At 37.8% G+C, this 14,745-nt stretch overlaps 1 protein-coding gene across 1 annotated transcript in view; it reads left to right on the top strand.

Annotated features, from left to right (window-relative positions):
• Window positions 1-14,745, top strand: part of arhgef10la (Rho guanine nucleotide exchange factor 10 like a) — a 236,506-nt gene that overhangs the window by 177,083 nt on the left and 44,678 nt on the right. Inside the window, exons 22-23 of the mRNA XM_087273828.1 lie at window positions 6,650-6,736; window positions 11,442-11,653. Coding sequence (XP_087129954.1) covers window positions 6,650-6,736; window positions 11,442-11,653 — 299 coding nt within the window. The remainder of the gene's footprint in view (window positions 1-6,649; window positions 6,737-11,441; window positions 11,654-14,745) is intronic.

Raw genomic sequence — 14,745 nt, 5'->3', positions numbered from 1 at the left:
TCTGAAACGCTCGAAATAAAGCACAGGTTGAAAAGAGTTTTGATTAGTGTCACAGAAAAATCACCTCAAAGCATAACACTCCATTTGTTTGTGCTCTAGAGACTCTGTCCCCCAAACATCCTCTAGCCTGATGACTCATAATAATTGAGTTGATTATAGCAGCTTTCTTTTATTTGTCTGCATATAGAGGCAAGCAAACAAGCTTTTAGTCTGGCAATTTGGTAAAAAAAATATCTGTTTTTAATAACATTCAGCTTTTTGTCCCGGTGCCGCAGCAGACTATCAATATGCATTTGATCACAGGATTAAATGCAGAAATATTGCAGACAGGATAGACTCTGCAAGGAAAGCTAATATGGGTTTCCTCCAGATGAGTTCATGGCCTATGGAAAGGATGCTCACCACCTGGAGCTGGCATACGGCCTGTCACCCAGAAGAGTAGGGTGGATATCGTGTAGAGCAGGGGGTCACCGGGGCCAGCAGCTGTGTGGCCGGCCTCTTTCTTCATCAACAAATCTCTCTTTAATTAGCTCACCTAGTGCCCTTTCCCCAGACGAGCACCCAAACACAAAGTCTTCCATCAAATCTCCCCACAGTCACTCTCCTTCTCCCATTGGGATCTCCAGGATCTCACCTGCATCTGAGCCTGAGGCTTAATGGAAAAGTCATCGTATTGCTAATTAAATAGCCTTTCACAGTGTGTGGCACATATCGAGTTGAGCTGCTGACTCTGAGCCACTGCACATGTGGAATGAGTTTGAATGATTGACACTATTGTGATTAATATTTCAGGTCTTATCTTGAACTCATAGATTGATAGTTCACTCAAATATATGACAATTAAGTCATCATTTACTCAACCTCACGGGAAGATAATTCAACTAATATCAAATGAGCTATGAGTGATTTTTTAATAGCTTGAGTTATATTTGAAGGTGATAATTATTTTATACAATATTTGGGTCAATAAAATAATTTGGATTTTCAATTTGAATGAAAATATTACATATAAAGCTGCAGCATAAACGGTTTGAATTTCTGGTTAGAGCACAGTCAGCCGATTTGAATGTTATCACTCGATTGAATGGCTGTTTTCAGTGGTTATCAGCTGATAAATATGGGCCGGTATGGGCCTTCTGTTATTATCCATACACATGGTTAATCAGCTATATAACACATACAGCTGCGGGCAGAAGTTAATGCGAAAAATTTATGTTGATTATTAAATTTTTCCTATTAATTGTATCTTTTTTAACGTCTACCACTACCCCTGCCATCACAGTAATGTAAAAACAGATCTGGATCTGGAGTCTTCTCTGTTTGTATAGCTAATTAACCATGTGGATAGATGATAACTACCTTCTGAGCCTACCAGTAGGAGCAGAAGTCCCCTACTGGCCCATATATTTATCAGCTGATAACCACTGACAACTGTCACGGTTGCATGTTTGTGCGCTTTTCCAGAGTGTCTGTTTGGTCACGTGGGTTTGTTTTGGTTGTCCACGTGTATTTGTTATGGTCACGTGCTATGACGGTACTCAGCTGGTTTGATTAGCTCGCCAGCTGAGGCTTATTATCGTACCTATATCTGGGCGACGCTTCTAAGTTTCTTTGTCAGTTCGTTGCGTATGCTCATGTGTGTTTGTCTGTGCTCAGGACCGTGAGGAGAGACCACTGGACCCTGTTCTTCTGTCTGTTTCTTCACTGTTTTCCGCGCCCTACTGAAAAAAAAAAACAGCTTAAACCAGCCTAGGCTGGTTGGCTGGTTTTAGCTGGTCAACCAGGCTGGTCAACCATTAAATGTTTACAGAAAACGAGAGCAAAAAACGTTTCATATGCACGGGCCTTTGGTTCTTATTTGGCTTCAAAATCCCTCATTCCGAGTTCATAATAGTCCAAAAGACGATGATAATAATTAAACATAGCAGTTTGTTCATGGTTTAGGTTGCTAAAGAATCATTTGCTCTGTTTTTTCCAGCTTCTCCTTTGTTTGTCCATTTCAGAAAGGATCGGATGTCAGAAGCATTTCAATAATCACAAGCATGTTATTATCAACAGCTCAAAAAGTTCGTTATATCAAATAGAGAACTGCAGCAAGCTCTCTGGAGAAGCCGCTCGCACTTTTAGACGGCCTCATAAAACAAAAACAGAACATAGCAGACTTTGTTCTACTTGGCTTTGTGGTTGTTCATCAAGATGATGACAAGGTTTGTTTGAGCTGTAGTCCACCAGGGCTTGTTATTACATGTATATAGTACTACAATGTAGTGACTCTACTGTGTATTTAAAAATGGCGCTTTCTTTGTTTTCAATTTCCTGCTTGTGTACGAGCTAGTGACACATCTCTGTAAACAATAGCATTTAGCTGCATGTCTAGCTCCATCTTTTGGTACCCTTTTGTCAAGCTAGGTACCCTTTGCTAAGGGTACCTAAAAAGTGGTATGGTATGGTTAGCTGAACCATACCGTACCACTCAGTGGAAACAGGCCATAATAAAGCTTACATCAAGAATAAATCAGTCATTTAAATAATTCAAATGAATGACTCAATCAATCATATTGATGTGATGTGACATTTACTGCCAAACTTTTAAAAGAGAATCAATACTCTCTCTCTTTCTTCTCAACGTTCCCACATGGTTAAAATTTACTGGTATTGCAATACCTGTCAGGCCATCTGGTCCCCACAATGTATAGAATACTAAGTACACACACAGAGATTTTAATAACCCATCTTGGGTGTTTGTTTTTGTGTGTTCATAAATATCTCTTTAATTGCCTAAGCAAACAGGCTGATCTCGATGATACCATATACCTATAATTGTATATTATAGAGCATTTTAAAATCAAAACCTGTAATTAACTACACTCTTAGCACATTATGTATTTCAGTTCACGCATAAGCATAGACTCACAGGTGTTAGAATAACCCTTCTTTCTGACAGGCCATTACCAACTGCCACAGGTCACAAAGCATGTTTGAGATTTTATACATAAAGAGCAGCATTCAGCTCGTGCTAGATTAAGTCTGTCTCCAGAAGCAGTACAGTGTACAGTTGGGCAGGAGTCCTGCGTGGTGCAGTTTGCGAACCCAGAATAAATGTGTTGCTGGGGAGTCATGCAGCATGTCTCTTAGACCCCAGGGGACTGCAGATATTCAGGCAAATGCACTTGCTATTCATCGGAGAATGGACAAAGACAAAGCAATCTCCACCTGTGAAGATTGCCTGTGCTCCTCACTGAGCAGCAGTTCTCAAGTGACTCAGGAAAGCCACAGTCTGTTTCTCCATCCACCAGCCGAGCTCTGCTGCCCGCAGGCTGCCATATGCGCTCCTGCCATGACTGGCATTTAATTACAAATTAGACATTTTCTGTCACCGCAGATGGATGAATGATAGAAAGAAATGGGATAAATGGTCAGGATGCAAGAGGAAAGGAAACTTTATGTGCTTAGTGCTTTGCAGTCTGAAATCGTTCACTGTGTGATGAGTGAATGGAAGGAAGTGAGGGATTCGGAAACTTTAGAAAAACTTAATATTAAACTTTGTCAAATTTTGCATACTTTAGAATTCAATAGCAGTCAAGTAGACTTCACTTTGTGTTTATAATCCTTCCTAATTGTGTTTATAATCTTTGCATAATCATTAAAAACTCATAGCTAAGACACTTGTAAAAAGCCAATAAGCCTACATTAACGTAAATAAATTTAGTTTAGTCAAAAACGGTTGCTATAGTTATGAAGTGATGTGCGTCTGTTCAATACAGCAAGAGCTGCAGTTGAAGGCTGCGCAGAGCGTGAGTCACCATAAGCGAGTGGCGCGAGCAGCCAAACACATTTTGTTGTGTTTGTAGAAAAGGCCTTTTGTACTATGCAATGATATCGTCAATAGGTATGCAATGATTAGCCGATTTCACTATTAACTGCGCTTTAATTTGTCGCAGTTGATTAATCGTTAAGGCTTCTCTAAGCCGCATTTCTTTTGCACGGAACAAAACGAAACTGCTGCAACTAAACAAAGTTATGCCAAGTTGCCAACTGGCGCTAGTTTAAAGTTCTAAGGATGTACACCAAGGCTAATACACACGCACACCGGATTAACTGTAGCAGTGGCTGTTCCCATATCATGTCTTTTCCGCTTGCAAGTTTGTTATTTCTACTGTAAGAATATATGACAATGCGTGCACAAGCGGAGCCACGCGCTTGCGTCTTTTCCGGCGCACGCAGTAGAAAACATCTCACTGTTAGAGTTGTGCGTGCCTTTCAGTGCAATGTAAACAAAAGATATGTTAGACTAATTATTATTTAAATGATTATGTATGCATGAAAGCAGATGGCAACAAAAGGTATTCTAAATAACTGCTTACCTAGTATAAAATATGTAGCAACCCTAATTGTTATGCTGTATGAAATACAAAGTAACATATGAATGTGACTGAATGTAGAAGAAGCCTACTTCACCAATGCACTGCTTTTGTTGTGCTCTGAAATGCAACATTTGTAAAAAATGTTTGTAAAAAAAACAAAATTATGTAGTTTCATAATGCAATATATTAACATTTAATATAGAAAAAGCCAACATGGGGGACTTAAGGAAAAATACAGCATATTGGCTCTTATATGCAGTTGTGTTATCACTCAAATAGCAAGTCATATCCCTCCGGCCCTTCGTTCGGGATGCTTTACATGAACCTGCCCCTATGACAAACTAATTGAATAGCTCTGATTTAGCTCCTTCATCTGACCATTAAAATGTGGAGAATTATTTCTTGTAGGTTATTTTATTCTGAATACAATTCATTTATGGCTGCTCTTCGTGACTTTTACTGCTTTAAAATTAAGCATGGGCATACAATGGCTAATGACGTTAATACAGTAACTGTTTATCACATGTTAATGCCATTGGTTAAGCTTGACTAATTTGCACAGTTATGCTGTGTGTTGTTTCAAGGGGAATACAGTATAAGACATCATGTCAGGGGGAAACAAATAAGGTGTATAATAATAACAGCAGGCTGCTATTTCTGACCCTGTTTTGATGTACTCTAAATAGAGTCAAGAAGTCAAGTCTGAAACACCTGGAATCGAGCACCTCTAGTGCTTGCCATTATTTTATGGACCTGTTTATGTTAGCATTCTGAAAGAAGTAGGGAAATGAATAGGAAACTGATGCTTAATTTCCACTGTGGGCAACATGAAAGACACTCAGCGGTCACAGATACCCAAACTCTTCCTATTTAAATTAGATGTGCTTTCTGCCATATCTCCCAGCTTTAATTCTCACATTTATTATAAACATTTCCAAACAGCGGCTGCTTGTGGTCTGTTAATATGGCATGATGTCATGCAACATTATGGTCTCTGTAAATATGCCACCCACCACTTGAACTGAGGCACATTGCTTCATTGTAACCAGAAAATATTCAGTATTTTTGCTCTATTCTTTTGTAGACTTCTCTAAACATCAATAAAATAAAATAAAAATGAAGGTTTTTACCCGAAATAAAACATTTTTAAAAATCAGCTAGTTGCCATGGAAACACGTTTTAATTGATTTATATAAAACTAGAAGAACTAAAACAAGAAGAAAAATGTTATTTATTGTATGCATATGTGTAGGTGTGTGTACTGTATATATAAATCATATACTTGATCAGCTGGTTGCCACAAAAATCAAGAACTCAAATGAAAATTAAATTAAAATGTAAATACAGAGAACAGAGATACAAATATAGGACTAAATCTGAGGTTAATTTTAGATTTTTTTTTTAAATAATCTCAAGTGTAAAGTATGTATAGTGTTGTTAGCACTATATACTACCTAACAAAAGTCTTGTTGTCGATCCTAGTTGTAAGAGCAACAAATAATAACTTCTGGTTCATCATTTGGTTAAGTGGCAGAAGCTTGATTTTTCCAATGAAGCATCTGTTAAACTACATCCCAATCATTACAAATACTGCAGAAACCTCCACATCAAACTTTCTGAAAGCAAAAAAGATCAAGGTACTCCAGGATTGGCCTGTCTAGTCACCAGACATGAACATTATTGAGCATATCTGGGATAAGATGAAGGAGGAGGCATTGAAGAAGAATCCAAGGAATCTTGATGAACTCTGGGAGTTCTGCAAGAACGCTTTCTTTGCCATTCCAGATGACTTTGTTAATAAGTTATTTGAGTCATTGCAGAGATGTATGGATACAGTTGTCCAAGCTCATGGGAGTCATGCACAATATTAAATGTTTTTTCCACTGCACCATGACTTTATATTCTATACTGTACATTATTTCTGTCTGTTATTTCTAAGCAAAGTCAGACCTTACTGTCCTAAGTGAATAATTAAAAATCGAGACATGATCATATTTTATTAAGGTAAAATAAGTGTAATCTAGAAGCCTTTGCCTTTCATGTTAGCCACTTCTGATACCAAATGGTGAACTAGAAGTCAAGTTACTATTTGTTGTTCCTAAAACTTGGATAGGCGACAAGACAGGTAGTGTATATCAGATGTAGCATCACACAAAGAGCATCTTTAAAACTAAAGATACACATTGTTTTAAACACAAATATAACTGAAGTGTACAAAAAATACATGTTCAATTGTCAGGTATCATTAGGTAAGATTTAATTTTTGTTCATCTCTTTTTTTCTAGCTGGAGGCTGCTCTTCATAATCCTGTTCAGTGTGCTTTACTCGGTTTCTCAGCGGCAAGCACTTCACTTCCTCAAGGCTACCTGTGGGTATGTAGAAACAGAAATGCACAAATATTATCATACACACATGTATGCATCAGAGATTCAAGATTCTTCCCATTGATGTAGGTCTTAATACTTGCTGGTTCAGAATTACACTACTTTTTTTTTCTTTCTGCCAGAATAAACAGGTTTTCATAACAAGCCCTGTGAAATCACCTTTAAAAGTTTCACACAGTAGTCTCATTTTCCTCCCTCCTTTGGTGCAGTGGGCAATTTATCACATAATCCCCCAAAGCAGGGGGATAAATCCAATTGGAGCCTTGGTTGGACACAAAAGGACGCCCTTGCCTGTGTCTTTGAGTTAATTGTTTTTGTGGTTATTCTAAAGAGCACTGAAGGTGGACTTATGTGGATTTAAAAGATACAAGAGCCATTCAGGGAAATTATATCTAGCCGGATTACGGACCTCTTTCTGGTGCCAAAAGTCCTTGTGTATTTCATATCCGAAATATAATTTCCTCGACATCTGATCCTGAATCCAAATCTCAGCAGCTTAAATCGCAGGGGTCAGTTTTTTAATACATCTCAGTGCATCCATTTAGTCTCAGCGGGGCTGCCAGTGTTCCTCATTAGATGTGTTAAAATGTGCTATTACGCAACATTTGTAAACTTGTTTTCCCTGCTTTTGGAGCTATGCTTTGAATTTCTGCCTCTTCTCCAGAAACTCTATGTAAAAGGCAATAGGCTTCGTCTGCTGAGAAGAAATGGTTATTTGATTTTACAAAGTTTACAAAGGTTACAGATGTCAACTCTTTGAAAAATGCACTCAGACATTTATTTGAGGTTCTTAGTAGCAAGTAAGCTGGTATTTATGGTCTGCTTTCTGGGTTGTGGTTGTGAAATAATCTATATTTATTACTTTTGGGCCGTCTGAAATTCAGATCCCAGGTCTACTCATGCTTCCACCATTTTACTTGGTCTGTTTTTGTGGTTGCAGTGATTTCGGACAAACCTCAGGTTGTTTTAGCTGACAGCTCTGACTAGACTTTTCCTGCAAGTCTGCCTGTACAAGCCTATAGCGGGGTTAAAGAAACCCCTAAAGCAATCAACACCTCTTCCGCTTATAGCAGGTGTCATTTTCTCGGTGAACTCGGCTGGACTGAGAGATGCGAGAAGAGAGGAAATGATTCAGTCGCTTGCTATTTCCCAAACTTTTAAGTCACTGATAACACATCATCATCACAACAGGCAGTTTTCACCGCTAGCGTTCCAAATGAGCAGTGACAGTAATCAGATCACTCAAAGATGGGCTGCTGGGATTTCTCTCATGGCTTAGATCAAAATAATGACTTTGTTTCCAGTCAGTCCAAGACAGTAAGCCAGCCAGTCAACCGCCAAATTCACTCTTCTTAGCTTCTTCACCTCAAAAAGCTCAGGCGTAGTTATTGATTTCTGCCCTGTGTTCATAAGGTAATTCATGGGATTATGTAGTTAATTGGTAATTATAATAGTAAATAGCTTGTTTGATGGCAGCAGCATGTTTATTTACTGTAAATCTACACTCACCGGCCACTGTATTAGGTACCAACTGTGTCCAACTGCTCTTTAACACACATTTCGAATTAACCAATCACATGGCAGCAGTTCAATGCATTTAGGCATGTAGACATGGTTAAGACGATCTGCTGCAGTTCATCAGAACCGATCATCAGAATGGGGAAAAAATGGTGATTTAAGTGACTTTGAATGTGGCATGGTTGTTGGTGCCAGACGGCCTGAGTATTGCAGAAACTGCTGATCTACTAGGATTTTCACGCATAACCATTTATAGGGTTTACAGAGAATTGTCTGAAAAAGTATATCCAGAGAGCGAATGTTCTGTGGGTGCAGACTGGTTGGAGCTGATAGAAAGGCAACAGTACTTCAAACAACCACTCGTTACAATCGGCATATGCAGAAGAACATCTTTGAACGCACGTTGAACCTTGAGGCGGATGGGCTACAGCAGCAGAAGACCACACCGGGTGCCACTCCTGTCAACTAAGAACAGGAAACTGAGGCTACAATTCGCACAGGCTCACCAAAATTGGCCAATAGAAGATTGGAAAAGCGTTGCCTGGTCTGATGATTCTCGATTTCTGCTGCGACATTCAAATGGTAGGGTCAGAATTTGGCGTCATTCCTTGTATCAACGGTTTAGGCTGGTGGTGGTGGTGGTATAATGGTGCTGAGGATATTTTCTTGGCACAATATGGCCCATTAGTACCCATTATGCATTGTTCATCTCTTTATGACCACAGTGTACCCTTCCGATGACTACTCCAGCAGAATATCGCACCATGTCAATCGTGAATCATCTCATACTGGTTTCTTAACCATGACAATGAGTTAACTGTACTTAAATGGCCTCCACAGTCACCAGACCTCAATCCAATAGAGCACCTTTGGGATGTGATGGAACGGTAGATTCGCATCATAGTGCAGCCGGCAAATCTGCAGCAACTGCGTGATGCTATCATGTTAATATGGACAAAAATCTCAGAGTAATATTTCCAGTACCTTGTTGAATCTGCTACAAAGGATGAGGCAGTTCTGAAGGCAAAACGGGTCCAGATACTCTACTAGTAAGGTGTAGCTAATAAAATTAAAAATTTTAAAAACTTTTAAATAAAAGTTCATTGACAACTTATTTACATTATGGGATGTTTTTATAGGTTGTTTAAATTTTTTAAGACTTTTTATTAAAAAACAAATGTTACACACATTTTGTTTGCTATGGAATGCAAAAACTTTGTAGCTCATTATCTTAAAAGGACAATGTGGTGACAATGTGTCTATACGAGACGTGAGTGGCGTAATATGACAAAAAAATAATAGGTCTTATTATAATCATAGATTCTGTGTAGACTGGATGCAGTGTTGCATAATACAGCAAATCCCTTAAGATTAACTTATCCTAGTTCTGATGTGCTCGTGCACTTCTGACATGAAGAAAAGACAAATGTTTGAATTTGTCCATGTGTACAAATAAACAGATGAAGTCTTTCTCCCCAGACTAACTTTGCTCCCTTTAGACTCTTAGTCAATTTTAGCCTAATTAATGCTCTGTTGCCCAGAGCATTGGCTGTGGGGCTGGTTTTCACGGCTCTCCAGCCAGAAAAACAAAGATGCATCCAGGGCATGTTTCCAGACATCCACTCCTCCAAACAAGTACTGATGAGTTTGCTGGGGAACTAGAATTCCAGTAGGGGTAGATCATTGTGGATTTACGCCTGTGTGAGGAAGCAGGAGGGCCCGCTGGAGGTTGTGGCTGAATAAAAAAAAAAAAGTGGGGGGATTCAGTAATTTTCCAAGCCTTTTGCTGAAAGATAAGTCCTCACTATCTCCCGCTGCGCTGCCTCAACAGGCCATTATTTGTGCTGCCTCACCCACGAGACCTTGGTCGTCCAGATTCTCTGCCGTGATACAAATCAGACAAATGATTGCATGCAAATTAGAGGGGAACTGTAAGGCTAAAGACTATATTTAGCCAGGTCATATTGCGCACACAACATGACTCAGAATAAGAATTAATCTCTGCTGTCCAGCAGCATCCCTCCCATTCGGCTGTTGTTTTCCTGTTCTTTGCTTGGGATTACAGCCCCAGTCTCTTACTATCCAGAGGTAATCATAAATGATGGGCCCTAAACAAGGGCCATTTATAATGAGGCCAGCAGACTCTCTGTAATACTCTTTCCCTTTATATCCCTCGGTTAAACCACCTCTCGAAGGCTTTTTTGTATGGATTTTGTAATTGGAGCAGTTTAGTGCCGCACAAGAAGAGATGAGCCAATTTGTGTGGCGGGCATGATGGGATGCTGATCAGTTCGTTTAATTTCTAATAGCGAGTGGGTTGCTTTCCTTGCATAATGCATGAACGACTAACCATGGGAGAGACTTTGCGGCCGTGCAGGGGGTGAAGACAAACACTATTTTTTCGAACGGGGGGATTATTAATTTATGATGCAATGCAATCCCAATGTGTTACAAGAGTCTGCATTTTAAAGCAAGTCGGTAGGAAAATAGATGGGTGCAGAACCTAGATCAATTGTTGAGGCCAGGCACCAGGGGATAGATTTATGAGCAGCACTGTGCTGAAGTCTTATTCTGTCAACTACATGTAATTTCACCAAGGATCGAGTTTGTCATCTCAGTCTCTGTCTTAAGAAGGCGATCAATCATCAGCCCAAAGGAAACCCTCCATTGTCAAACAGCTCAGCTTCTTTCAAAAGACATCTCTCCACCCCACCTTTTCCTCTGCTTCTGGGATGAAAAGATCCCTGGAGTTTCAAAAAAAGATGTTTGAAGTTCTCGGGCTGACGCTGGGAATGCATTAGGGGTGATAGCGCATGCATTTTAGAGGCTTTATCAAGTGGAAGACTATGAGTTAGATTTTTACGAGATATGTGATTTTAACTTTCCTGTTTTTGTGAAATTGAAATTGACAAGAATAAAATAACAGGGTTGAAAAGCATTAAAGTACACAGGAAGTGAAAGAGAGTTTTCTGCTTTTTGGAAATTTCCTCCGTCTTGTTCTTGGAACTGGAAGTGAAAGCACAAAGCTGGGGGAGTGTTTGAAAGTGGCAGAACAACACAAAGATCCTTCCATTCCTCTGCCATTTTCTTTCTCTACCTGTACAGTCATAGATATGAGAGCAGTTTTGGTTGGATGACTGCCCGTAATAGTGGTGCCCTTGCTCTGTTTTTGCAGGTAGCTAGTGGAGCTGATTCCACTCAAGGCCAGGTGGACATCTACTCCTTGAACAGACCCACACCTCGGCCTGTAAAATCCCTCCAGATGGGAGCTCAAGTGAGGTGTCTGGAGTATGTGCCTGAGCCCAGCCCATCAGAGGATGCGGAAACCAGCCTGCACAGCTCTGCTGAAGTTGGAAATACTATCTGTGTAGGACTTGATGATGGCAGGTAATATATATAGACTGCTTAAAATGTGCAATATGTTCCTCAGTAGAATTATAAAATACTTATTAATTCTGATAAAAATGTACTATAATAACACCAGTGTTGGGCAGTAGCGTCGCTACAAGTAGTTATGCTAGTAGCTTAACTAAATTTCTCAGTAGGGTGGTAATGTTGCTACTTTCTACATCAATTAGCTTTTCAGTAGCCAAGTTGTTATCTTAAGCAAGTAACGCAGTAACGTCCACAAAAGCTACATTTACCGATCACGGATCATTAAGTGACATTCACAGAGCTGCAATCAGGCAGTGTCTGGCCGATGAAAGTAAATACAAAATAGCAAGAATGACAAATTCTTTTTCTTTTTGTTTTACGGTGGTTGAAAACAAACTTTTTGTTGAGTTACTGCCACCACTCGCTCTGGTCGATGATGTCGTCAACCAATCATTGGGCTGACATGAGAAACTTGCTTGATTGAAAAAGCAGAGGCTCCCCTGGCCAAAGTTTGCCCATTTGATTTGGCCCACCATCCAATCTGAGCGAGAGGGAGAATGATGGGCAAGGTTTATTTGTTTGTTTTATTGTTAAAAGCTAATTCAAATTAAATGTTTCAGATAAATGGTGTAAATTAATCAGATTTAATTTAAATGTACACACTGTTACGTGAAAATGCAGACACTTTAGTGAGCAAATCAAGTCAAAGGCTGATTCTGCTTGACTAATGAATTCAGCATTGAACTCCACTGTTATAAATGTGATTGTTTATGTTTTTATTGCAATAGTTATCATTTAACGATCATTTAATTGCTTAAATAAATCAGGAAATTACTCATGGCAACTTTAATGTAATATAGATATTTATATTTACCATCAGCTCACGGCTTTCATTGATATTTGTTTTTTTTGGCTCTTCATATAAAAAAGTTTGGGCACCCCTGCTGTTGAGGACTTATATCTGAAGCAGGACCATACCCTGAAGTACATGTCTTAAAGTTAATTCTGATGCTGTGCTCTTGTTAGAGTTGAATTGGTTTTAAATTGATTCACTGTTTGTTCTGCAAATGTGCCCAAGAGCATTTATATATATATATATATATATATATATATATATATATATATATATATATATGTGTGTGTGTGTGTGTGTGTGTAATTTAATGTACTGTAAATGAGGTATTTAAAATATTTAAAACACTATTGTGTTTTTAAACAACACTGTATTATGTAGTAGAATTCATTATCAGAATTGTAAATACTATATACTATAATACAATTTCTGTTATTTTTCCATTTACTATACATTACTATAGTATTTAAAATGTGCAACACATAATTTATTAAATTCTTGTAAAATTATTTCTGTTTGCAAAAGAATATTTGTTTATTAATTAAAGTAAATAACTGAACTTAACAATTATGCTGCATGTTTCATTGGCAGTTTTATTGATCGCAAAGAATGGAAGTTGCTTCAATTAAAACATAAATGATAATGATTAAATCACACTGAACTGAGCTAAACTGAACTGAACTTAAACACTAAAACCTGAACCACACTGTTCAAGTTACTGAACCACACTGTTCCAGTTACTATGACCATTTATGTGAAGCTGCTTTGACACAATCTACATTGTAAAAGCGCTATACAAATAAAGCTGAATTGAATTGAACTGAATAAAAAAAGATAATAAAAAAATAAACAAACACACAAACAAACAAACTAATAAATAAATAAATAAATAGCTTAGATGTAGCTAATAAAATAGCTTTTAGTGAAGTTAAGCTACATTTTAAGGAGTGTAACAAATAGCTTAGTTCACTCATTTTCCAAGTAGCTTGCTCAACATTGAATAACACTAATAGTTAAAACAGTACAATAGTTATAATATAAATAGAAAATCTCCTTTAAAAATGTCCAAATTCTATTCTTAGAAATGCATTTTACTTAAGCTTTTATATATTTACAGATTAAAATTGACAAAGTGTCCTAAATGAAAGATGATTTTTATATAAATTTCCCATACAAATACCAAGACAACATATGATCCAGGGTCACATATAGTGTTACTTTTACCTGTCTTATTTAAACATTAATGTTGTGATTATATGTTTTCATAATTGTGTCAATATGCTACCAATATGGTTTTAATATAATCTGTGAGTCTTAAAAATCTTGGATTTTGTAATCTAACAGGGATTTTACAGAGCCAAGTTAAAGTAGCTCTGAGAAAACTCGACCCACCAAAGCCTTTGGTATCTGAGATATTGATGTTGCTTGCTTCTATGTAAATGAAATGCCACATCAATGCTGCCTTATTTTCCTGTCAGCTCTCATGGCGGTGTGTGAGAGTGAAGTGGTAGCCAAGACTAATAACCTAATAGCTGTTTGTTTTGAGGACACATCTAGAAATAAGAGAAACGAGAGAGGTAAAAGCCTTTTAATCAGATTTAAGGCGCTGTTACAGGCATTGAAGTATACACAAAGTTAAGGAACAGGTGACTACTATGCTTAGTAGGCTAATAAGAGGTTTAATGACTCCAGAGTCATTTCGATTTAACAAAAAGAACAAACACTATAATTGTATAGGACGTATATATATATATATGTGTATATATATGTATATATATATATATATATATATATATATATATATATATATATATATATATATATATATATATATATATATATATAATTGTAAAGGATATCATCATGGCAGATAATACATAGTCAATTCCACATAAACATACATACACAGTCCATCTGGAAAGTGTTCATAGCCCTTCACTTTTTCCACATTTTTTTATGTTACAGCCTTATTTTCTCAAAATTCTACACACAATACCCTATAATGACAATGTGAAAAAAAATTGACATTGTTGCAAATTTATTAAAAACAAAAAAGCTGAAAAATCGCATGTACTGATGTATTCACAGCCTTTGCCATGAAGCTCTAAATTGAGCTCAGGTACATTCTGTCTCCACTGATCATTCTTGAGATGTTTCAGAAGCTTTATTGGATTTCACCTGTGGTAAATTCAGTTGATTGGACATGACTTGAAAAGGCTTAAAGGTCTATATAAGGTCTCAGGGTTGACAG

The sequence above is a fragment of the Danio rerio genome, chromosome 11 (genome assembly GCF_052040795.2).
Source record: "Danio rerio strain M-AB ecotype USA chromosome 11, GRCz13ab, whole genome shotgun sequence".
NCBI classification, from domain to species: domain Eukaryota; kingdom Metazoa; phylum Chordata; class Actinopteri; order Cypriniformes; family Danionidae; genus Danio; species Danio rerio.
The sequence above is the reverse complement of the archived record's forward strand: the minus strand, read 5'-3'. Positions and strand labels throughout refer to the sequence as shown.